We start from the raw sequence: 24,549 nt of genomic DNA on the forward strand, positions 1-24,549 counted from the left end.
TTTGGGGCGGGGTAGGCAGGGAGCATGCAGAGCAGCCTGGATTGCAGGGTGCACTTTGGGGGAGGCCAGGATTTGGGGGCTGGGTGAGGAGCTCTGGGAGAGGCTGGGAATGTGGGGGGCTGGACGGGTAGCTCTGGGAGAGGCTGGGAATGTGGGGGCTGGGTGTGGAGCTCCGGGAGAGGCTGGGAATGTGGGGGGCTGGACGGGTAGCTCTGGGAGAGGCTCGGAATGTGGGGGGCTTGGTGGGGAGCTCTGGGAGAGGCTGGGAATGTGGGGGACTGGGCAGATAGCTCTGGAAGAGGCTGGAAATGTGGGGGACTGGGTGGGGAGCTCAAGGAGGGACTGGGAATGCAAGAGGCTGGGTGGGGAGCTCAGGGAGGGACTGGGAATGTGGGGTCTGGGCGGGGAGCTCTGGGGGAGTCTGGGAATGTGGGGGGCTGGGCGGGGAGCTCTGGGGGAGGCTGGGAATGTGGGGGGGGCTGTGAGTGCAGGAGGGCTGAATGGGGCACCACATGCTGCTGTCCCCCTGCACAGGAGTAAATTTCCCCATTCTCCTCAGTGCTATAACAGCCGTGGCAAACCACTGGCATCTCAACCAAGAAGGGGCATGAGTGAGGAGCTAATGCTCAGAGAGATGCCCGGTAAGGCTCGTTGATTAGCACAAATGGGTTACGTGGGAAGGCACAGAGCCTTGGCCCTTCCCCCCCATGGCTCCTCCGGCCCTGCTGGGCCACCCCCGTGGCCCCCCGCCCGCTCCTCCGGCCGCGCCCGCCGCCCCCCCATGGCTGCCGGCCGCGCTGCGGGCCGCCAGCCTGCGCCCCCCCTCGCTCCTCCGGCCACGGCTGCCAGCCGCGCTGCGGGCCGCATGCTGCGCCCCCCCCTCCTCTGGCCGCGCCCCCCCGCTCCTCCGGCCGCGCCCGCCGCCCCCCCATGGCTGCCGGCCGCCAGCCTGCACCCCCCCTCGCTCCTCCGGCCGCTTTTGGAAAGGCGCCGCTTATGGAACATGTGCTGAGGGGAAGAGGCTGCTTCCCCTGCACCCCGCTAGCTACGCTACTGGTGCTGAGCTCAGCAGAATGGAAGCTGGAAATGCAAGATGCAGCAGTGGCTGGGTGCACACCGCTCCCACTCTGCGGCTTTGGCATCCAGCGGAGAGTTTGCTTTCACTCCAGAGAACAGGCTTGTGTTGTGTCCTTTGTGACTGCAATAAATAAAGCCCAAACATTTACTCAGGGAGGGAAATGGTTCGTGGGCCACAAGTCCCCGCACTCCTCTTTAATAGCTGCATGTGGACAGGATCCACAGTGGCCAATGTTCCACCCCCCGGCTATGCACCTCAGAGCTGCTAAGGCCAAACCGAGGGCTCCCCAGAGCGGATGGATCAGAGGAGTTAGCCCGAAAAGAGGAGATGCTTTGAAAAGGTCAAACGTGGCTGTGAAGATTGTTAGCTGCATTTGTGCCGTCCTCTTGGTCCCCCTTCAATCCATGCTTCCCAGCATTAAACGCCTCCCTTGTACTGACTCTCACGCTGCTCAGATTCAGGAACACGGGGTCGTGCAGGGAAAGTCTCCTGTAGTTCTGGCTTTCCCAGCACACAGGAATGAGCCCAGTGAACTCCGGGAGATCCGCTGAAGCTTTATGCTCATTCCTTAATCACAGACATCGGCATGGCTGCAAAGTAGCTCTGAGCTGGGGATGGCTAGGAAAGGGCGGAGAGCGGCAGATTTAGCCATTGCCAGACCAGCTGGTCTGAATTTCTGACCTCAGCGACCCCCCAATGAGAATGTCCTGAACGCTCCCTCAGACTCTCACATCCTCTGGATCCTGGGCCCGGCCGGGTAGGGTCTGACTTAGTCCTGTGGGTGGGCAGCACCCAGCACAACGGGGCCCTGATCCCACCTGGGTATTTTGGGCACTACCACAAGGCACAAATTGGCTACTACTAATAAATAATAATTGGAAGATTCATTAAAAACAGGACTATTCCGACTGCTCATACTAATAGCACTTTCCTTCAGTAGATCTCAAAGTGCTCTGCAAAGGAGCGTAAGATCATCATTGCCATTTTATAGCTAGGGAAACTGAGGCATGTGATTTGTTCAAGGTGACCCAACAGCAGAGCTAGGAAGAGAACCCAGCTCTCCTGAGTGTGAGGCTGGTGCTCTAGCCACTAGACATCACTGCTTCTGGGGAATGCAACTCTCACCAGCCTGTATAGTGAGAGAGGCTGTATCTCATCTGCCCTAGCTGCAGACGGCACTGCAGAACACAACCAACAGCAGGCATACCCCTTGCAATGTCAGCAAGCTGGGAGCCAATGCAGACGCTGGAGGCGACAGTGTAGTATGCCTGGCTCCATCACATACAGCCGAGTGACGCTTCCTAAAGGTGCTTGTGTCTGCGGCTAGAGACCAACTGGGAGGTTTGGGGGGCTGTACAAGCCGGCACTGCGGAAGTTCAGAGGGTTTTTTCTGTTGTATTTGGTCTTAAATCAAAGTTGTTTTCAGGCTGATGCTGATCGGTTTGTAGCTTTCGGTCTGGTTTGGTTTGGAGTGAGAGCTCACTTGACCTGCCCTGTGCATCTCATTTAAAATAGGAATGATTTCTATAGTATCTTCCATATCAAAGGCTGTCCAGGGAACCTGATTGGGATTGCTTCACCACTCCCTGCCTTGCAGCTCCCCTGGGCTGGAGTGTGGTAAATGTTTAACATCAAAAAGCAACATAGCCGAGCAGGCTAAGCTTGGAAGGCAAGAAGATGATTGTGTCCAAGTCACACAACAGGGGGAGAGTTTAACACAGGCAGACTGGGATTACCTAAACTGGACCATGGCTGGGGCACAGCAGCCGACACCCAACTTCTGTGACAAGAGCCGCGGCTCTCCATTAACAACACGAGCTTCGAGTTGCCCTTCTGTGCCATCAGAATGCCAGCACCTCCTGTAGCACAGCACCCCTGGGCCCTCTCCTGAGGCATAGCGTGGTACTAACTCGGGAAAGGGGGCCCCCGCAGAGTCACTGCAGCTCTTAGGTGTGTCCCAGCCCCCCCAATCCAGGACCCTACACTGCCCAGCTGCTGTGCTGCAGAGCAAGGTGGGAGGGTGCTGGTGCTCAACCAGCTGGTTCTGTCTGTGCTCTGGCACTGGCCCTGGGGATCCTGGCCTGGCTTCAGAGGTTAGCTCTGGAGTTCTTTGGGCCAGGACTGCACTGGGTCCCTGCAGGGGTTTTGAGTCTTCCCATGGAGGAGCGGGGACAGGGCCTGCTCAGCCTTTGCAGCCAGGTCCAGGTCTTCTGCCTCCAGGCCCTGCAGAGACTCCTTTATTTTGCAGGTAGTCCGGCATGGAGCACGTTGGCATACGCCTTCCTCCGCCACCTCCAAGGGCTCCGATATGACAGGCAGCTCTTTTATCTTCATCCGAGGGGTCTTCGGTGAGACCTCTCTGAGCTGCCGGTCTTCTACCAGGACCTCCTCTGGACCTGGAAGCTGGTCTCAGCGACAAGGTCCGTGATGGCCGCCGAGGGGGCAGATCTCCTCGCGGAGCCCCTGCTACACAACCCCCAGCTCGGTGTGCAGGTGGCAGAGTCCCCCTCGGTGCGCCAGAGGCAAGAACCACCAGAATTGGAGACCTCCTGGACTACGACTGGGGGGACTGGGTGAATCCCCTGGTGCTCAGTCAGCGCATGGTGCTCTCCACCCCTCATACTCCCTGGCACCTACTCCAGGAGGTGAGGGCAGCCTTACTGCCCACCTCTTGGCCCTTCCTTGAGTGGGTCTTGCAGGAGGGTGCTCCCTACCCACCCCTGGCCCTCCAGATCTTGTTATAGGCCCCTTGCCACATGAGCCCCCCGACCCCCCTTGCATAACCTGAGCCAGCTGCATGACTTGCAGCCGCCTTGTTTCTGAATCGCACCTGGGGAACAGATGTACACCTTTGTGCTCCACACATTCCATTTCTTCACCCTCGTGTCCAGCCATGACACCAAGTGGTGGGACCTTCTACCTCCTGTGGAGGGTGAGGAACCCCAGTGGGCCAGTCTGTATTCCACCCTGGTCCCACGGCCCGCCGGGGATATCAGCTGGCAGCTCCTTCATGGAGCCGTGAGCATGGGTGTGTACCTGGCACGGTTCACCCCCCTCCCTGCCCTGCCCGTGGCGTATGGGAGACCCTGGCACATGTGTACCTGAAATGTGCTGGGCTGTAGCCCCTTTGCTGGCTCCTCCAGAAACTTCTCCTCAGGTTCTGGTTGCACTTTTCCCCGCACCTCCTGATCTATGCTCACCTCGTCTGTGGCCCCACTTGTCAACCTCCTCCTGGTGCTGGTCGAGGTGGCCGTCTATAAAACCAGGAGGAGGATGCTGAACAGGGAAGTGCTCTGTGACTGTGGGACTATTTCCATTCCTCCCTTGGTTCACGTATCCGGGCAGAGTTCCTCTGGGCCGCGTCCACTCATAGGTGCTAGAACTAGGGGTGCTGGGGGTGATGCACCACCTCCTGGCTTGAAGTGGTTTCCATCATATCCAGGGTTTTCAGTTTGGTTCAATGGCTCTCAGCACCCTGCTGTACAAATTGTTCCAGTACCCTGCGTCTGCTGGCTCCCTAGACACCTTTGAGGAGCAGTGGGCACTGTCCAGGGTTCTCTGCTCAAGGTCCCCCTCAGGATCCCTGATTTTGAACCTGTAACCCTCACTCCTGTCCCTGGTTTATCATTTGTTGTCCCCCAAATTCATTTGAGTTCTTGGCACAGTAGCTCCTCCCCTTATGCTGAGGGAGGGGCCTTCAGACATGGATGGGCTTGTGCCCACCCACCCTGGGAACTCAATAGGTGCAGAACAAGGTGGTGCCTTCTTTGCTCACCCGAGTGCGCACCCAGTCCTGCAAGCCATCTGTGCCCAGAGCTCCCATAAACATCAGTGTGAGTTCCATGCCCAGGGACACACAGGACTGGCCCTTGCATTTCCATGTTGCCTTTGTGATTCTATCATCCCTGAGACCAGAAAAGATCAACACTCAAGAAAGCAAAGTGGAGAGAGCCTGTCCATCCCCCACCTGGGCAGGGCTTTGCTCTAAAATCCAGAGAAATCCCCAGTGGAGGAAAATGCAGGTTTCCTTATTGAGTGGTAGGCTGGAAAGCTCCAAAGTGCATCAGCCAGTCCTAATGGGATCTGAGCGAGCCAGAGCAGAACAGCCTGGCCTGACTCAAAGCCTGTATCCCATAGGTACCTATTACCTAACACTGGCAGGATCTGGGCTAGTTTATATCCCTGCGGCAGCACAAGATGGGGAGGGGAGGTGCATATTCTGCTGCAAACAGCACCCTTCTGCCGAGGCATCAGCTGCTAAGCATGCTCGCTAAGGGGGAAGCATGATGAGGGGTGGGTAAAAGCCAGGGGGTTGGGAGTGTGACCAGCATAATAAAATCCCTCTCCCCAGCCACAGGACAAAGGATTTCTTAGGGGACAAGCTGCAGAGTTTCCTACAGGACGTTAGTATGGAGGGCAGGAATGCATATGGAAGCAGGAAACTTTCACAGTAACTCAGTGTTTGCACCAAAAGAAGGGGAATTTAGAGAAGTGAAAAAACATTTCAAAGGGCTAAATTCTGACTCCAATGGAGCTCTTCACCCATTTACCCCAGCAAAGAATTTGGCTTGTGACATCTAAATGTTCTGTCTGGTACCTGAGTTACAGCCACAAAATCTGGGCATTCAGATGCAGAGGCCTAGTACATACATGGATGCAAACAACAGAGGGAATGATGGATATGAAAGAGACCAGCACACTTCCTACTCATAACTGGCCTCTAGTTCCCAGGTTCATTCCTAGAGACTTTTTAGAACATAGGGACAATACTTGCTAGCCTCCAATCTTCTGATACAGTACCTGGTTTTAACAAGAAGTCGCATAGACCAACAGATTATAGACACTGAAAAAGCAAACTCCAAGAAATAACACTGTTACAGAAGATTCAGGAAAGAGGCTGAGATGGTTTGGACACATGTCAGGAATGGACCTGGAAAGGTTACCATCTGTGGCAATACATGCCAGAGTGCAAGGAACTAGAAATAGAGGAAGACCGAGGATGTGTTGGATAGACCTGGTGAAGAATGACATGGAACCAAAAGGTTTAAAGAAGAATGAAGCTGGTACAAGATAGTGTGGCAGAGCTCTGACCTTGTCCCCGCAGGTCCTGCGCTTCTAGGCGGTATATGCTAGCCTCAGTGGCTCTCTGTGACCCTCCACGTAGCCCTTCTCTCTCTAGGGCCAGGGTTACAGTCTACTGAGCCCTTTTCATCATAAGTCAGCAAGGAGGTTGGTGAGAGAACTCCCACAGTCTCTGTTGTCCCTAGGGCTTGTTTTAGAACAGTTTAGCCTCCTGTCCTGACAGGGGCCTGACTTCCCCTCCCAGGAGGTGTTCCTGTAGTGGTGGGTTGGGGGGAACCCGGGCCCGCCCTCTACTCCGGGTTCCGGCCCAGGGACCCTAATGGTAGCAGCTGTTGGCAGCCAACCTTTCACTGCCAGAGTTGCTACATTTCCTTGGGCCACTTCCCCACAGCTCTCCTGCTTCTCCCTTCTTCACCCTTACCTTAGGGGTCCCTTATCAATAACTTGAGGGTGTCTTCATTAACCAGCCCTTCAGCCGCACTTGCTCTCCCCTGCCTGACTGGAGTGAGCCCTTTTTATAGTATCAGCGGGGCCTTAATTAGAGTCAGGTGGTCACATTAGCTTAATGCCCTCACCTGACTCTTTGCAGGTTAATTGGAGTCAGGTGTTCTCATTAGCCTGGAGCAGCCCCTGCTCTGGTCAGTCAGGGAACAGAAAACTGTTAATCCAGTGGCCAATGTATCTGCTTTCTGCTATTCTGCTGTACCCAACTGGCCTGGGTCTATCACAATAGAAAGTGGTGGAAAGATTTCATTTGGCCCCATCATTGCTGTTGAGCTGACGGATGGGATTCAAAGAGAAGAAAGAGGGGAAAAAATCATAATGCCACTATATAAATCCATGGTACACCCACACCTTGAATGCTGCGTGCAGTTCTCGTCACCCCATCTTAAAAAGATATATTAGAATTGGAAAAGGTACAGAGAAGGGCAACAAAAATGACTAAGGATATGGAACAGCTTCTGTATGAAGAGAGATTAAAAATATTAGGACTTTTCAGCTTGGAAAAGAGATGACTAAGGGGGAATATGATAGAGGTCTATAAAATCATGAATTGTGTGGAGAAAGTGAATAAGGAAGTGTTATTTACCCCTTCCCATAACACAAGAACCAAGGGTCACCCATTGAAATTAATAAGCAGCAGGTTTAAGACAAACAAAAGGAAGTACTACTTCACCCAACACACAGTCAACCTGTGGAACTCTTTGCCAGGGGATGTTGTGAAAGCCTAAACTATAATGGGGTTCAAAAAAGAATTAGCTAAGTTCACGGAGGACAGTTCCTTCAATGGCTATTAGCCGAGATGGTCAGGGACACAACCCCATGCATGTCCCTAGCCTCTGGTGGCCAGAAGCTGGGAATGGATGAAGGGATGGATCACTCAATGATTGCCTGTTCTGTTCATTCCCTCTGAAGCACCTAGAATCATAGAATAATAGAGTTAGAAGGGACTGAAAGGGTCATCTAGTCCAACCCCCTGCCAAGATGCAGGATTTGTTGCATCTAAACCATCCAAGACAGATGGCTATCCAGCCACGAAGCAGTGCTATGAAGCAGTGCATGTAGTGGCATTGGCTACTATCAGAAGACAGGATACTGGGCTAGATGAACCATTGGTCTGACCCATTATGGCTGTTTTGATGTTCTTAAAGAAAATCTAAGGGAAAAAGGAGTTCAGGAGAGCTGGCAGTTTCTCAGAGGCAATATTAAAGGCACAATAGTAAACCATCCCAGTGTGAAGGAAAGATAGGAAGAATACTAAGAGGCCACTGTGGCTGCATCAGGAGCTCTTTAATGACCTAACAATCAAAAATGGAATCCTACAGGAAGTAGAAACATAGACAAATTGCTAAAGACGAGTACAAAAGGAATAGGACAAGTAGGGACTGTAATAATCTAGGGACTAGAACTCTCATCTGCAAAGTCGGGATAGCTGATGTTCTGACAGTGCTACCAGGAAGCCATAGAGCAGTCCAGCTAGGGAGCACTGTGGATATCAGCTGATACAGGAAGTACTGCCCAAGAGACTCAGCATGGCGATGCCCTGCGGCCCTCTGGTTGGCCAAGGGCCCTATTTAATCCCAGGAGTTGGCCCAGGAAGATGTCTGTGCATCTTTGGCCTGCTGCAATGCCAGACTTTGCTTGGGTTTGAATAGAGACTGGGAGTGGCTGGGTCATTACACATATTGAATCTATTTTCCCATGTTAAGTATCCTCACACCTTCTTGTCAACTGTCTAAAATGGGCCATCTTGATTATCACTACAAAAGTTTTTTTTTTCCTGCTGATAATACCTCATCTTAATTAATTAGCCTCTTATGGCTACTTCCACCTTTTCATGTTCTCTGTATGTATATATATTTGTTCCATTCTATGCATCTGATGAAGTGGGCTGTAGCCCACAAAAGCTTATGCTCAAATAAATTTGTTAGTCTCTACGGTGCCACAAGTACTCCTGTTCTTTTTGTGGATACAGACTAACACGGCTGCTACTCTGAAACCTGTGTCTATAGTGAGATTCCGGGCTTGTCACTGTGTGTCACTCCGAAGCCTGGAATGTCTGAGTCAGTGTGAAGTGGTGGAAGCAGCTACCAGCATGGCTGAGAGCTCTTTTTGTTCCGAGTATCACCGGGTTCCCCCATCACTGGGTTTCGTGGCCTGTTACTGTCCAATTTTAGGTTCTCAGCCATTTTAACTTTACACATTATACCCCTGCAACATCAATGCATGTGTCTCTGCCATGCCAAGAGTCCTAGACCATGATGGTATCAGAGGTAAGTCAATCAATCACCACTCTTACACCACAGCTTCATTGGTTGTGTGAGAGACTGCACAGATGGGCCAGCTGCCACAGTTCCTCAAAACCACCAACACAACACAACCAGCACACACAATTCCGCAAACACATCGTCCCTCAAGTCACACACTGCTGATTTGCACCTGCATAAATCAGCATGAATCTCATAGCATAACACAAACTGCGCACAAATCAACACAATTCTCTCAGCACAACACACACAGTCGCGCGCGCACCCCCCCCCCCCCCAAATCACACTTACCATAAAGCCATGAGAGTCCCCAGTCCATCGCTAGTTATTTGGACTGTGGTAGCACCTCGCAGGCCCAGCCTCGACCAGGACCCCATTGTGCTAGGTCCTGTGCACACACTGAATAAAAAATGTTCCCTGCCCCAAGGAACTTACAGTCTAGTTTACACTTCTTTCTACTGGCTGCACTGAAGCTGGATTTCCATTTTCAGACCGATTCCTCAGATTTTAGTCTCCCCCACATTTGACTTTCAGTTCGCTTTGGCTAGCTTCCGACTAGCAGCCCCCTTGTAATGGGGTTCCATCAGACGAGGAGGGCAGGGCTAGGAGACACCCAGGGATTGTGCTGCAGGAAGTGGTGGTGGGGATGATTAGTTAGATAGCACATGGTAAACGATTCCCCCCATGGCTGGTATTGCCCAACTGAGGGAGCTATGTGGGTTTTACATTTTCCTCTGGAGCGCCAGGAACTGACCACTGATGGACACAGAGTAGTGAATTCGATAGACCATTGGTCTGCTCTGGTGTGGCCCAAGGTGGGATAGCTGACAGAATGGGTCCTTGGTCTGGTCTGGTCTGGCCCAAGGTGGGCTAGCCGACGGAATGGGTCATTGATCCGTTGTGTATGTCCCAGGTTGGGCTAGCCAATGGAATGGGTTCTTGGTCTGCTCTGGTATGGCACAACATGGGATAGCCAATGGAATGGGTCCTTGGTCTGCTCTGGTGTAGCCCAAAGTTGGCTAGCAGATAGAATGGGCCATTGATCTGTTGTGTATGGCCCACGGTGGGCTAGCTGACCGAATGGGTCATTGATCTGTTGTGTATGGCCCACAGTGGGCTAGCTGCAGAATGGGCCATTGATCTGTTGTGTATGGCCCACGGTGGGCTAGCTGACAGAATGGATCATAGGTCTGTTCCATTTGGGCAGGACTTATAACACTGTTTTGTTACTGAGGAGCACAGCCTGTGAAGTGACTGCCTCTCAGTGTAAGGTTATTTCCCTTTTTACGTTTTCATTATAACGTGACTAAAAGTCACACAAGCTTTGATCAGATATAACCTCTCGAACACGATACAGCCGTGAGCACTCACAGCCCGGCACATTATAACACTGCAGCATCTTTGGCGTAACTTACAAATGAACAGGCTAGACTGTAATCTCCTAAATTCATCTGAAGTCAGCCAGTGTGTACTGAAATTACCAGCCAATCCCAGAGGAATGAAGCGTGGAGGGAGATCCCCTTAACATTAGCTCAGCTCATCTGCTTTTGAGGTGTGTGGGTGGCAGGTCAAAGCAAGTGATAATTTCTTTTCCACCTCCTGCCTAATATTATCCATATTCTTTTCATCAGACTCAAAAGAAATCAGTACAAAATGTATCAGACGTGAAACAAAGAAACAGATTACCCCATTATCCAGAATTACTTTAGCCAGAAAACTGACTTTCTGTAGCCAGCTCCTTCATCATACCCAGAATGACTCTTAAATGCATGTTGTAGTGGGCACAGAATCAGTTACTGCTCTGCCCTCACCAGGGGGGAGGAGTTTTGCTGCTGGACGGGCTGCTATTAAGGAAGATCATATAGGGAAGGGAAGTCCCATTTCCTTAGTGCTGTTACTCAGCGATTTTTCTGCTGGGTGAAATGCGGGAGATGCTGCACTAAGTGCTTAATGCTGTTATCTTTTTAAGCAAGGGTGGCCTGGTGGAGAGTGAACTGGACTGGAATGGGCCTCAATAAACCTGGGTTCTCTTCCTGGCTCCACCGCTGGCTGAGTGACCATGGATGAATCACTGCTTTGTGCCTCAGTTTCCCTCTCTGTAAAATGGGCACAATGATACCGACTTCCTTTGTAAAACACTTTCAGATCTACTGGGGGGGAAGCCCTCTATATGAGCTAGGTGTCATGGTAATTATTTTGTTTAAAGGAGCTGAAACATTGAAGACTTTGAAGGAACAAGCATGGTCATGTGCTTGTTGCATGTTGCAGGCCACATGCTGCAATCTGGTCCTTTCTAGTTTGGATCCCTCCATGCTCGCTACTCTAAAGCGAGCAGAGGAACAAAAAGATGCTCTGTGCACATGCTGGAGTTTGCTAAATCATAGACAGGCATCCTCAGGGCTCTGTAGATTGGAGGAGAGAAACAGCTTGAATAGTTTGCAAAGGAAAATCTCCTCTGAGCAAACCCATCCCACATTGGTAATTAACACTCCAAGGATGTGTCTACACAGCAGCAGGGAGGCTGCTTCTCCGTGTGGGCAGGGCAGGCAGACACATGCTAGCTCTGCTCCAGCTGGTGTTCTAAAAGTAGCAGTGTGTCTGCAGTGGCATGGGCTGTGGCTTGAGTTAGCCACCCCAGGTACAATCCTAGCCAGCTCCTGGCACATACTCAGGTGGCTAGCCTGAGCCATGGCCCTTGCCACTGCTGTGTAGCCACACCCCTAGTAATTTGGGTAGATTAGCGCCTCGTTAGGGGTCTGCAAATTGAGTGTCCTGATTTGCTCTGCAGCAGGGAATGGTACTTTTCTGTATCACGCAGGAATGAAAAGACGATGCCCTCTATCCCCAGTGTTGTTACAACACCTTCTGTGTTTTTCTTTTCAGGTTTTTCGACGAGCCAACAAGAACGGTGAGTACTCAGGACATTGTATCCTATCCCTGTTTCCAAGCTGCCTGTAGGAAAGTAGATTTAGTGCTTTCCCTATGGAGGTGTCTGCCAATAAAGTGACAAAGAAAAGAAAAACATCTCATCGGCTGTGAGGAAAAGAGCTCTGAACCTTCCCATCCTCCTTCCCCTGCTGCCTCTGGGAAAGCCTTTAGGGAGATAAAGAAATGGAGCACAAGAGTTGCCTGTCCAGATTAGACATGGGGCCCACCTGTTCTCTAGATGTCTTTGACAGTGGCCTGTGAAATAGCCGCCCCCCCTCACCCCCCCACCCCACTGGACAAGTACGGAATAACTTGCTCCTAGGGGAAGTTTTCTCCTAGCCCCCTTATCTGTGGTTGGTTTGTGGCCCAGCTGTATGAGGGTCTCTGTCTGACTGCCTTGTGTGGGGGTAGCGATGTATTTACAGAATTTATCCTGTGTTATTCTGGAGAACCTCGTTTTACTAATTGTGTGAACCCAGCAAATAATCAACTGCCACCAAAACCAGCTTCCCTTCTGCAGATTTAAAATTAAATAAGGTGCTCTTGGGCTGAGAGCCCAATGGAGCAGAATTCCTACGGTTCTGTCTATAATGCCCTTCATATTCCAGGTGCACACGTATGCGATCACATTTTCAGGGCACCCTGGCTCTCCTGATGTTTGGTAATTCAGGCCCTTCCAATCTCACACAGAACTTTGTGCCATCTCTCATAAAAATTGTCCCAGCCCGTGAGCCCTGTGCTATTACCTAGAGCCCTAGGCATCTGGGTTTGTTACAACAGAGGAATAGGAGAGATGGCTAACCCCTGTCTATAACCTGACAATCAGTGCTAACCCCTGCCTGCAGCACCCGTACCCTATGCTTGTTTCCATTATCCAGGCTGACCTCTATATCAGTCCAGGCCTTTGCTCTTTCCCTATAACCTGACGTTCATTTGATGATGCTGTTTCTGGTTTCATTTGAATTTGCCTGTTGTTGCATCCTCCCTGGCCCATGCTGAAAGCAAATTCACAGCCTATGCAAAAGCAAGAACAGACCCCCCTGGTAGCCCAGAGCTGGCGTCTGGCCTCCAATTGGCCAGGGCTAGCGAAATGAAATCAAAGCACACTTCAACACATGCACATTATGGGCCTCGTCCTCAGCTCACTTGTGCCAGATCTAGTTCCTCCCTACAGTTACCAGCACCTATACGACTGAAGGCAAACAACAGGGGAGAAAGAAGGGTTCTGCTTCCTGCAGTGCATTGACTTTGGCTGCTATGGGACTTCAATGGGACTGTATGACCTAGCTGCTACTGGAAGAACTCATATAGTCAGACCACAGCCACACATCTACCTGGTTAGCCTTTAGGACTAACAGGTCCCTTTCCAGTGAAGTCCTTGTTAGTCCCACAGGGCCCAGGATGGAGGGCTGTGCCCATCCCTTGTTTTCCCTAGTTCTAGACCTGCAGTAAATGTGCCTGACAGAAAAAAATTGGCCTTGAAATATTGTGCTGGACCCATGGATGAAAACACAGTTTGAGAGGAGTAATCTTCTATCAATCCCTCCTGTACTGGCTAATAGTCATTGAGTTTAAGGCCAGAAGGGACCACTAGACCATCTAGTCTCACCTCCTGAATATCATGGGTCACCAACAGTACCCAGCACCTACGCACTAAACCCAACAACCAAAATGAGACCAAAGTGAATGACACCGACAGGAGACTGGATTGTTCTGTGCCTCGGGCGGAGGTGCCCCAGTGCCTGAGACCCCTGCAATGTCAGGGAGATGTTTAAGTGAGATCTACCCAGATAATCCTGGCAAGTGACCCACTGCAGGGAAGGCGAACCCCCCCATCTCTCCCCAGGTCATTGCCCATCTGCCCTGGGGGAAAATAGAACATGACAAGCCACATAGCCCAATGTGTTACCGTTCTGCCAGCTCTGCAATGCAGAAGATTTGCCCCAGAGCCAGAGAGGAACAAGAAGCCATTCAGCAAAGAGAACCTACTGTGACTGGTTCCCCCTGGGGCGCCATCTGGAACTGGGGTACTGTAGAGCCCTCTGACCCACCAGCCTGGGCTCCCTCTCACACCGTGCTGCTGTGACAAGCTGCAGAAACGCTCCTGGTCTTACATTTCCACCAGCATCCACACAGGCAGGGACACACCCAGCTGCAGTTACATGCAGGATCTCTGACCAGCCACTGCATGTGAACCAACAAAAGAGAGTCTACAGCCAAAATAACCCCCAGCTTTCTAGCTTAGGACCCCAGAGTGGTACCGTCCTGCCCTGGTCAAAACCCCAACCAGTCTGAATTTATTATCCAGTTCGCCTCCCCCTCAATGTGGAGAGGAATATGCAACAGCCTCTCTGAGCTAAGATTCCCACATGCTTCACTTCAAACTCACTGGTTTAGATTAAAACATAAAATAAATTTATTAACTACAAAAGATAGATTTTTAAGTGGTTATAAGTGATGGCAAACGGATCAAAGCAGATTACCTAGCAAATATACAAAACCGCAAACTAAGCTTAATATACTAGATAGGTTGGATATGAATAGCAGATTCTCACCCTAACTGATGGTACAGGCAGACTTGTAGATTCTTAAGACACAAGCTGCATTAGCTTTACAGTTTGGGTTTTTCAGGTCTTCATAGACAGGCTAGAAATCCCGTTAGCCTGGGTCCAGCACTTCCCCCAGTTCAGTCTTTTTTCCTCAGGTGTTTCTAGGAGTCTTCTTGTGTGGGGAGTGAAAAACAACAGATGATGTCACTCCCTGCCTTATACAGCTTTAGCATATGGCGGGAACCCTTTGTTTCAAAACTTGGTTCCCAGGCTGGTTTGTGGAAAAATACTGACATCCCAAGATGGACTCCAGAATCATGTGGCCTGGTCACATGTCCTTGTGGAGTCATAGCAGCCATTACTTACAGGCTGTCTGGAGTGTTCCCGGGAACTCACCAGGTGGGAGATAAGCTTCTCCTAAGGCCTATTGTTTTCCCTAATGGCTCATTGCCCCGAATAGGCCCTTCCCAACCAGCTATCTAGACCAAGGATCGGCAACCTTTGGCACGTGGCTCACCAGGGTAAGCTCCCTGGCGGGCCGGGCCGGTTTGTTTACCTGCCACGTCATCCCTCGGCCCATGCCACTTCCCGCAGCCCCCATTGGCCTGGAGCGGCAAACTGCGGCCAGTGGGAGCTGCAATTGGCCGAACCTGCAGACGTGGCAGGTAAACAAACCAGGCCCGGCCCGCCAGGGTGCTTACCCTGGTGAGCTACGTGCCAAAGGTTGCCGATCCCTGATCTAGACTGAAAGCATCTTGTCTAGTGGGCATTACCCAAGTGTAACTACATTTGAAGTACAGATACATAGTCAGTATTTATAACTTCAGATACAAAAATGATACATGCATAAAAATAGGATAATCATATTCAGCAAATCATAACTTTTCCAATGACGCCTCACATGACTTATCTTGTACAAAATACATCATAATTATGTCATAACTATATTATAATAATATTACTATGACAAATATGGGGTGCAGTATCACACCCACCCCACCCCCAGCAGCTGGAAGCTGCTGGCTATGTCGGCTGGACTCTGATGGGAATATGTCTGTATTTAAGAGATGAACCACGTAGTGTCAAGGTTTAGTAAAAACTATTTCCCCATGCTAATTTTCCCCCTACTGTTACTCACACCTTCTTGTCAACTGTTGGAAATGGGCCATCCTGATTATCACTACAAACGTTTTTTTTCTCTTGCTGATAATAGCCCAACGTTAATTGATTAGTCTTGTTATAGTTGGTATGGCAACATCCATTTTTTCATGTTCTCTGTGGATATGTATATCTTCCTACTGTATTTTCCACTGCATGCATCCGATGAAGTGGGTTTTAGCCTACGAAAGCTTATGCCCAAATAAATTTGTTAGTCTCTAAGGTGCCACAAGTACTCCTCGTTTTTGTAGTGTCCAGGGTCCTCCCGGGAATCGCTCTGCTGAGTGGGCCTGACAAGGTGGGGAGAGGAGACCTTGCCTTACAAATGCATTTTGTAGCAACAGCAGCCAAAGGTCTCAGAGCCACATTCAAAGGGGAGCTGTGGGCTCCGATCCCCTGCCCCCACAACTGGATTCCTGGCTGTTTCCTTTCTCTGATCACTTGCCAAGCAGCATCTGGTTGCTGCATTTGCTGGCATAGAAGAGGGAGAACCGTATTTCACTCTTTTCCACTATTATACAGCAAGGCAGAGGATAACAGTCACTTGTGTGCCTGATGCGTCCCATGACACTTTTTGCAAGAGTTGGGTGTTAGCCCTGGCGTCCTTCTTAAACGCCAGTTTGGATACTAATATGCTGGATCCCTCAAGATGTGACCACTAGTAGGTAGAGCAGGGGTCTGGGGATCAGGACACCCGGGGTTCTGTTCCTGGCACTTCCACTGACTCATGGTAACTTCTCTATTTCTTCATCTGAATTGCCACTCGCTTGCACCAGTGTTACACAGGTATAACCCCATTGGTTTCTTTGGCATTACTGTTGCTTTACAGTGGTATGAGTGAGAGGGGAATCAAGACATAGAATCCAGAGGCCAAAAGCCTGTTAAGCCCTCCTCCTAATTCCTCTTTCTGAGCTGGGTTATTCCCTTTGGTTTGGTTAGCCCAAGATTTTCACCTGTGGCAAGTGATTTGGGGAATCTCAGTTCTTAGGAACCCACTGTGAGACAACTGATATGCTGAGCCCTTGTCCTCTGAAAAGCAGGCCCCTTTAAGGCACCTCACATTGGACTGCTAAAGACAGACATGCGTAATCACCAGTCCCTTTTGAAAAGCTTCACTAGTTTGCTGTCAAGCTTAGTTTGAAATGCCCCCAGTGATGGGGCTTCAGCAGCTTCCTCTGGGAGACTGTCACTAGCCCAGCAGATCTCAGTGTCAGGGAGTTGGTCCTTAGATTTTCCTTTCTGAAAATGGGATAATAATACTGAACTACAGGCATTTTGTGAGGCTTAATTAATGCATGCTTGCGGTGTGCTTTGTGGGCCTCGCCTGGAACGAGCTATAGAAGGACTAAGTGTTATTATTAATAGAGCTGTGCAGAGAACAGAAGTTCTGCTTGGTGAAGGATCGAAGATTGCAAAATCTGACTTCATTCTGAATCGGAGAGAGAACTGGGGGCTTAATACTTTGGTCTCATTTGGGTTGGTGGGTTTAGTGTATGGTGATAACTGAACATTTTGAAACACTCTGAAGGAAAAGCCCCCCCCTCCCCAATTTTTGTTTCAGTTCACTTCAAAAGTTTTGTTTTGACAAAATTCAACTTTAAAAATGTGTTTGCCTTATAATGTAAACAAATGGGAAATGAAAAGTTCTTTCAAAATGCAAAATGGAAACGTTTCCTTCCCCAAATGTCGCTGGGATGTTTTGACAGTATCAGGGCTCTTTTTCCTTGCGTCTCTTCCAAAACAAAATTCTGGGGAAATCGACTTGATTTCATCAAGTATTTCTGTTTTGACAGCCCTGTGTACTTTGATGGAATGTGGTTCCATTGAAATGTCTATGACCATCCAGAACACTCCCAGTCAGCCCACGCTTCTTGTATAGACTTTATGTGGCCTGATTCACTTCTCTTTGCAGCTGTATAATTATTCCTCTCTTTTTATTTACATGCAGATGACGGCAAGCTGTCATTTGAAGAGTTTAAGAACTATTTTGCTGATGGTATTTTAAGCTCAGAGGAGCTGTGGGAGCTGTTCAGTGGAATTGACAGGCATCATTCAGAGTAAGTACTATAATGTCCTAGCCAAGAGGATGTGAAGCAGGATTTAAAACTCCATTGTTTGTGGATAGGGTGACATTTGGAGATTGGTGCAAATAAACCTCTGCAATAAATATTAGGCATGAGATAAATCTACATCGTGGAATTGTCAGATATTAAAATTCATTGAATACCAGATCTGAATGTTGCTGCAGAGTCCGACATTTGGAGACAATCGCTATCAGATTTATGTGAATTAATTCCAAGCAACATCCATTTAAAATTATGTTACATTGGTTTGCAGTTTAAAAATCTGTTTCAGAAATATGCACCACCTTCAAACCGTATTAGAGCCGAGATAGAAGCATGCAATGGGATCAAAACAATGACAATTCTGTGGCGTTAGTGACACATGGGACCTCAATTCTCATTTACATAAAGGCTGCTTTGCCCCACCCTGTCAGCATAAAGGGGCCTTCATATGGGACTTAGAGTGACTGAGAATTGAGGCTACTTTCAATGAAAATAGTGAGCCGAGTTCTGATTTCTATAGGCTGGAGATATCCTAGAGGAACAGTAGAGTTACTCCAGAATTCCACTGTTACGGAGATCAAAGACTACCCTAGTGTATCATTCTACGCAATGTACATCCAGATGGCATGGAAATGCTGTATTTAATGTTTGAACCAGAGTAAGGACAAATTGCACTTTTTAAAATGATGGCATACATCTATTTAAATGAACGGAGTTGCACCAGGGAGGAATTTGGCCCTAGGCTTTCTACACCATCTGGGAGCAGCCGGACTCTCTGATCTGTGTAGATCCTCAGCACAAGCAAGCAGAGTCTCAGACTGCTGGGCAGAGAGGTCATCTCTTTCCAACGCTTTCATTGTCATGGTATCTCAATAGCTCACAAACAGTCATTACTTTCCCCCACCCCGTTGAGTTAACACAGTTTTCCCTGCAGTAAGACAGGGAACTGAGGCACAGAAAGATGAAGGCCAAATCCTCAAAGGTAAGTAGGCACCTAACTCCAAGTCTGTTGCAAGGCCAGGAACTAAACCTAGATCTCTTTTGCTTTCACCGCATTATAGACTCTAAGGTCAGCAGGGACCATGATGATCATCTAGTCTGACCTCCTGCACATCGCAGGCCACAGAACCTCACTCACCCACTCCCGTAATAGATCCCTAACCTCTGGCTGAGTTACTCAAGTCCTCAAACCATGGTCTAAAGATTTCAAGTTACTGCCACAGGACCCTCTGTTGCTTTTTGAGAATCCACCGTTTACACTAGTTTAAACCTGCAACTGACCATGCCTCGGGCTGCAGAGGAAGACAACCTCCCTTCCCCCACTGCCCTGCATTACGGTAGTAGCAAGATCAGGGCGCCTGCTGTCTTTCCATTTCCACCATTCTGCAGGGTCTCCAGCATATGGAACACAGGGTTTAGCATGAGCGGTGACAGCTGCCACCACCGTGTTTGTATTACCAGAGATTAGAGTCTGTTCAATTTTTTGCCTAGCAGCTGCACGGACTTGTGAGCTCCAAGGGGGATTCCGTTGTCAGAAGCCTGATTGCTGGTTCTCTGCTCTGTCATCTCCAGCAGACTTTTCTCCCCTTAGCCAGGTTTCAGGTGGAACCGACAGCTTTTGCATTAGACCTGTTTGTCTTGGAGGTGAGACTGTGAAACTTAAAGTGAGCAACCAGCCCGCAAACTGCATCCTTGCTCAGACGCAACATGGCTGAACCACTCAGGCAGGATGACTTGTGAAATGGTTCCTGTTCTGGTGCGGATGCTTGGATCTGGAATGTGTTGAACTGCCAGAGCTCAGAGAGTAGAAATAACTATAGAGATGGTGGCTTGGTCTGAGCTTATCTGGCAGGTTAGCACCCTGCGGGGCTCTGGCATTGAATCAGTCTCCCTGACACTCCCCGGGTATGGAATCAGCAGGTTGTCAGTGAGATCTTCAGGTGAAAGGATGGATCCCACTTATCTATCGGCGGCTATCAAAGCAAACAGTAAGGGGGGTTCCACCTGCTTATGCCATCTTACACAATTGACAGGCTGCAAAGACAGTGCCCTCTACATCCTGTGCAGCTTGCAGTCTGACCGGGTGGTGTTTGACACCCACTTAGCACAGGTGTGAGGTGCTGCAGAGCCAGCCCAGTGGATGAAGAGCGTTTTAAATGGCTGACCATAATGAAGTTTGCCATGAGATTTTAAATGAACGCTGATTTTATCGGTAAGGAATAAAAGATCAGAAGAAGAATATCTCTCTATGTTCGTTATATGACCCCCCGCTGCCGCAGTATCTGAGCACCTCACAATCTCTAATGTTGTCCTCGCACCCCCCCCCCCGTCAGGCTGTGCGTGGCTGTTATCTCCCTGGTGCAGATGGGGAACTCAGGCACAGAGAGACTGACTGATGTGGCCAACGTCACACAGGAAGCCTATCGCAGAGCAGAGCGTCAGCCCGTTAGTGATTATCTTCTACATGGAGGATGGGTGAGGTCCCAGAGGCCTGGAGAAGGGCAAACATAGGACCTGTCCTTCAAACGGGGAAGAAAGAGGAATTATAGACCAGTCAGCCTAACTTTGATGCCTGGAAAGATACTGGAACAAATAATTAAACAATCAGTTTGTAGGCACCTAAAGGATAATAGGGTTATAAGGAATAGCCAGCATGGATTTGTCAAGGACAAATCATGCCAAACCAACCCAATTAACTTCTTTGACAGGGCTACTGGTCTAGTGGATGGGGGGAGGCAGTTATCCGGCATATTGGGGGAATGGGGGGTGCTGGTATAGGGTGACCAGACATCCCGATTTTATCGGGACAGACCCGATTTTAGGGGACTTGTCCTGCGTCCCGACCTTAAATTGGTCGGGACGCACTTTGTCCCGATATCGGGGGACCGTCTGGTGGAGGACACAAGCCGGCACTGCCGGCGCCACTCACCTCTTCTTCCTGGGCCCTGAGGCAGCTCAGCTGAACTCCCAGCGCCCGCCCACCCGCCGGCAGGAGCCTGCAGAGTGCTGCAGCCCCCACTCCCCAGGCACGCACAGAGACGGCGAGGAGGTCTCCACTGTGTGCTGCAGGGGCGGGGGGGCTTGTAGGCGCCGGCAGCGAGCCCCCCGCCCCTGTCCCTGCCCCCCCCGACCCGACCCGAGCGACCTTAGGAGCCAGAGGGACAGGACCTGCCTGCTGGATGCTCCCTGGGAGCCGCTCCAGGTAAAGCTAGCACTGCCTGGGACTCACCTGGCCCCCTGGCAGGTCCCTCTGGCGGGGGGGGGGGCTCTGCGTGCTGCCCCCCTCCCTCCCCGAGGGGGGAGGTGGAGACAGAGCGGAGGCAAGCTGGTGGGGGGCGGGGTGTGGAGCTGCCGGTGGGTTCTCGGTTTTTCCTGTGCTCCGGCAGTTTTTTTGTTTTTTTGTTTTGCTCCGCCGCCCGCTTGTTTTTTTTTTTTTTTTTTGCTCCGTTCCCCCCGCGTCCCGATATTTGACCTCTGTCATCTGGTCACCCTATGCTGGTAAGTCAAAAATTCTGGTTAACTAAGAGGGAGGGAGTTTGGGTGCGGGGGGGGCTCAGGGCTGGGGGTTGGGGCGTGGGAGGGGGTGCGGGGCGCAGGCTCTAGGACGGAGTTGGGTGCAGGAGGGGGCTCGGGGCAGGGGACTGGGGCATGGGAGGAGTTTCAGGGTACTGGATCTGGGCGGCACTCACTTCGGGCGGCTCCCCAGAAGTGGCGACATGTCCCTGCTACTCCTAGGCAGAGGCGCAGCCAGGTAGCTCTGCGTGCTGCCTGTGCCCACAGGCACACCCCTGCAGCTCCCATTGGCCGCGGTTCCTGGCCAATGGGAGCTGCGGAGCTAGTGCTCAGGGCAGGGTGGGGCAGGGCAGCGCACAAGCCCCCATGGCCATTCCACCACCTAGGAGCAGCAGGGACATGCTGCTGCTTCCAGGGAGCCATGCGGAGGCAGGTAGGGAGCCTGCCGGCCCTGCACCAACCAGTCCCTATTGAAGATCAGAAATGCCAGTTTATAGAGCTTTCTGGTTGGTAAAGTGCCGGATAACACAGCTTTTACTGTATCTTGATTTTAGTAAAGCTTTTGACACAGTCCCATGTGATATTCTCATAAGCAAACTAGGAAAATGTGGGCTACATAAAATTACTATAAAATGGGTGCATAACTGGTTGAAAAACCATACTCAGAGTAGTTATGAATGGTTTGCTGTCAAACTGGAAGGGTGTATCTGTTGGGGTCTGTCTAGGGTCCCGTACTATTCAATATTTTCATTAATGATTTGGATAATGGAGTGGAAAATATGAAAGATGGGAGGGGTAGCAAGAATTTTGGAAGACAGGATTAGAATTCATAACAAGCTTGACAAATTGGAGAATTGGTCTGAAATCAAAAGGATTAAATTCACTAAAGAGAAATGCAAAGCACTGCACTTAGAAAGGAAAAATCACAGCCACAGAGTGTGGAATAACTAGCTAGGAGTGGCAGTACAGCTGAAAAGGATCTCGGAGCTATAGTGGATCACAAATTGAGTATAAGCCAACAATGTGATTCAGCTGCAAAAAAGGCTAATATCATTCTGAGGTGTATTAACAGGAGTGTTGTTTGTAAGACATAGGAGGCAATTGTCGTGTTCTCCTTGGCACTGGCGAGACCTTCGCTGGAGTGCTGTGTCCAATAATGGGTGCCACACTTTAGGAAAGAGATGGACAAATTGCAGAGAGTTCAGAGGAGAGCAACTAAAATGATAAAAGGTTTAGAAAACCTGACCGATGAGGAAAGGTTAAGAAAACTGGGCATTTTTAGCCCTGAGAAAAGACTGCTGAGGAGGGACCTGATAACAGTCTTCAAATATGTTAAGGGCTGTTATAAAGAGAACAGTGATCAATTGTTTGGTAGGTCCATTGGGGCTCAATCTGCAGCAAAGGAGATTATAGTGTGACATACCAGGGCACAATCCAGACCAGCAGAGGGCTGTATCACCCTTGCCCTGCAACCTTGGGTCCCTCACATGCTTTGCTGAAGTAGCTCCCACCTGGGCCACTCACAAACAGCATGCAGGTCATACCCTGAGTGTCTGTGTGTAACTGCAGCCTGCCAGCTACACCTTGGCTTTCACCAGCCTGGGTTATACTGCAGGTGACCCCAACATATCCCCAGTCCCAGATCTTCCCCCAGACATGTATGTCCTGCACTGCCCAGCCCTCTCCTGGACACAGTACAAATATATTAAATCCATTATTCCTTTAAGGGAATAACATGCCATCTTATTATCTTAAATAATTAACCAGACACTTCAATTTAAACACGTTGGATTAGATAAAATAGTAAAACTGTTTATTAATTATAAGGAGAGAGATTTTTTAAGTGAGTCCAAGTAATGAGGCATAAAAATCAGAAATGGTTACCAGAAAAATAAAGATACAACATTTACCAGTATCTACCCCTATTGTGGGATGTTATCCAAGGGCAGAGCCATTGGATTCAGGTCCAGATCCAGTCTCAGCGAGCTATCACCACATCCCTGGCAGATATAGCTCAGCATGCTCATAAACTTGGGAATAGTTAGCGAGGCCTGTGAGCATTCTTTTGCACATAGAGGACACCTCCTACTGTGAACTTATCTTAGACCCTGACCTCTTGGAACTGCTTCTGTCCATCTGTCTATAGAATCATAGGGTTAGAAGGGACCGCAAGAGTCATCTAGTCCAACCCCCTGCCAAGATGCATATCGACCATTCCCCGTGGAACTAAGGCTTCTTCATTACTGGTCCTTTCCCTGTATCATCTATTTCCTACCCACTGCTATGCAAAGGCCTCTTCAGCATTGCTGTTCTTTGTTCACCCATTTGTGCAGCTGTTCCCAGACCCAGAGCTGCTTCTGTCAATCCATCTCTCCCAGTAATTCTCAGCCACTCTTCAGAGTGATGCTTCTTCAGGGCTGCTCCTGACTAGAGCTGGTCAAAAAAGGCCAATTATTATTTTATGGGGAAATTTTGAAAAATGTTCAATTTTTTTTTGGAATTCCCTGCAAATTGTATTTTATTTCATGACAAACAGAAACCAAACCCCAGCATTTTTTTGGTTTTCAAAGACAGTTTTTGGAAATCAATATGGGGATGTTTTATCACTGGAAAAATGGAACATTTTGACCAGAATGAAATTTTCCACCAAATTGTCTGTTTTGGTTGTTTGTTTTCGTCTCCCCCGTAAAAAAAAAAAATGTGTTGCTCAGAATATTTCAAGCAGCTCTGCCCCAACTCTTTGTCCATTGAGCAGGTCTCCGTCTCTGTGAGCTGGAGCCCTCTAGCCCTGCTTGGTATCATTCATGCAACGTCCACACTGAATGCTAGAGGAGTGATTCCTGTGCTCGTGTGCACATACTCTTTGAGCTGGCTTGCATATAAATGGCAGTGTAGCCGAAGCAGCAGTAGTAGTAGCAGTGGAGGCAAGGCTGAGCCAGGCTGAGTACAAACCCAGCTGCCACTACCCGTGCTACCTTGGCGACACTGCTCTTTATACACATGCTAGCTCTCATTGCGCTCCCGCGAGTATGGGCACATGAGCAGGGGAATCACACCCCTCGTTCGTAGTCTAGACGTAGCCTCTGAGGGTCATTCTCACATTTGTCTCCATTGACTCTGATGTAACATTTGACTTTTAGGTCAGCTCCTGCTGCCCAGGGAGTTTCTTTCCAGAGAACACTTGGTTATACTTAGATTGTAAGTACTTTTGGGCAGGGTTTATAGTTCTGTTTTTGTACAGCGCCTGCTACGCTGGGGTCCTGGTCCGTGACTGGGGCTTCTAGGCGACCACAATACAAATAATAAATAATGATGTTACCTCTTTTGACATGAGCAGTTCGCCAATATTTGGGGCTTACTGGTTATTTCTATTAAGAAGAGAACTTGATGATGGAGTCAGGTATTTC

General features: G+C 49.7%; 1 protein-coding gene across 1 annotated transcript in view; it reads left to right on the forward strand.

Annotated features, from left to right (window-relative positions):
• Window positions 1–24,549, forward strand: part of NECAB3 (N-terminal EF-hand calcium binding protein 3) — a 131,557-nt gene that overhangs the window by 19,734 nt on the left and 87,274 nt on the right. Inside the window, exons 2-3 of the mRNA XM_065414690.1 lie at window positions 11,812–11,836; window positions 17,512–17,620. Of these exons, the coding sequence (XP_065270762.1) occupies window positions 11,812–11,836; window positions 17,512–17,620 (134 nt within the window). The remainder of the gene's footprint in view (window positions 1–11,811; window positions 11,837–17,511; window positions 17,621–24,549) is intronic.

The sequence above is a fragment of the Emys orbicularis genome, chromosome 12 (genome assembly GCF_028017835.1).
Source record: "Emys orbicularis isolate rEmyOrb1 chromosome 12, rEmyOrb1.hap1, whole genome shotgun sequence".
Taxonomy (NCBI): domain Eukaryota; kingdom Metazoa; phylum Chordata; order Testudines; family Emydidae; genus Emys; species Emys orbicularis.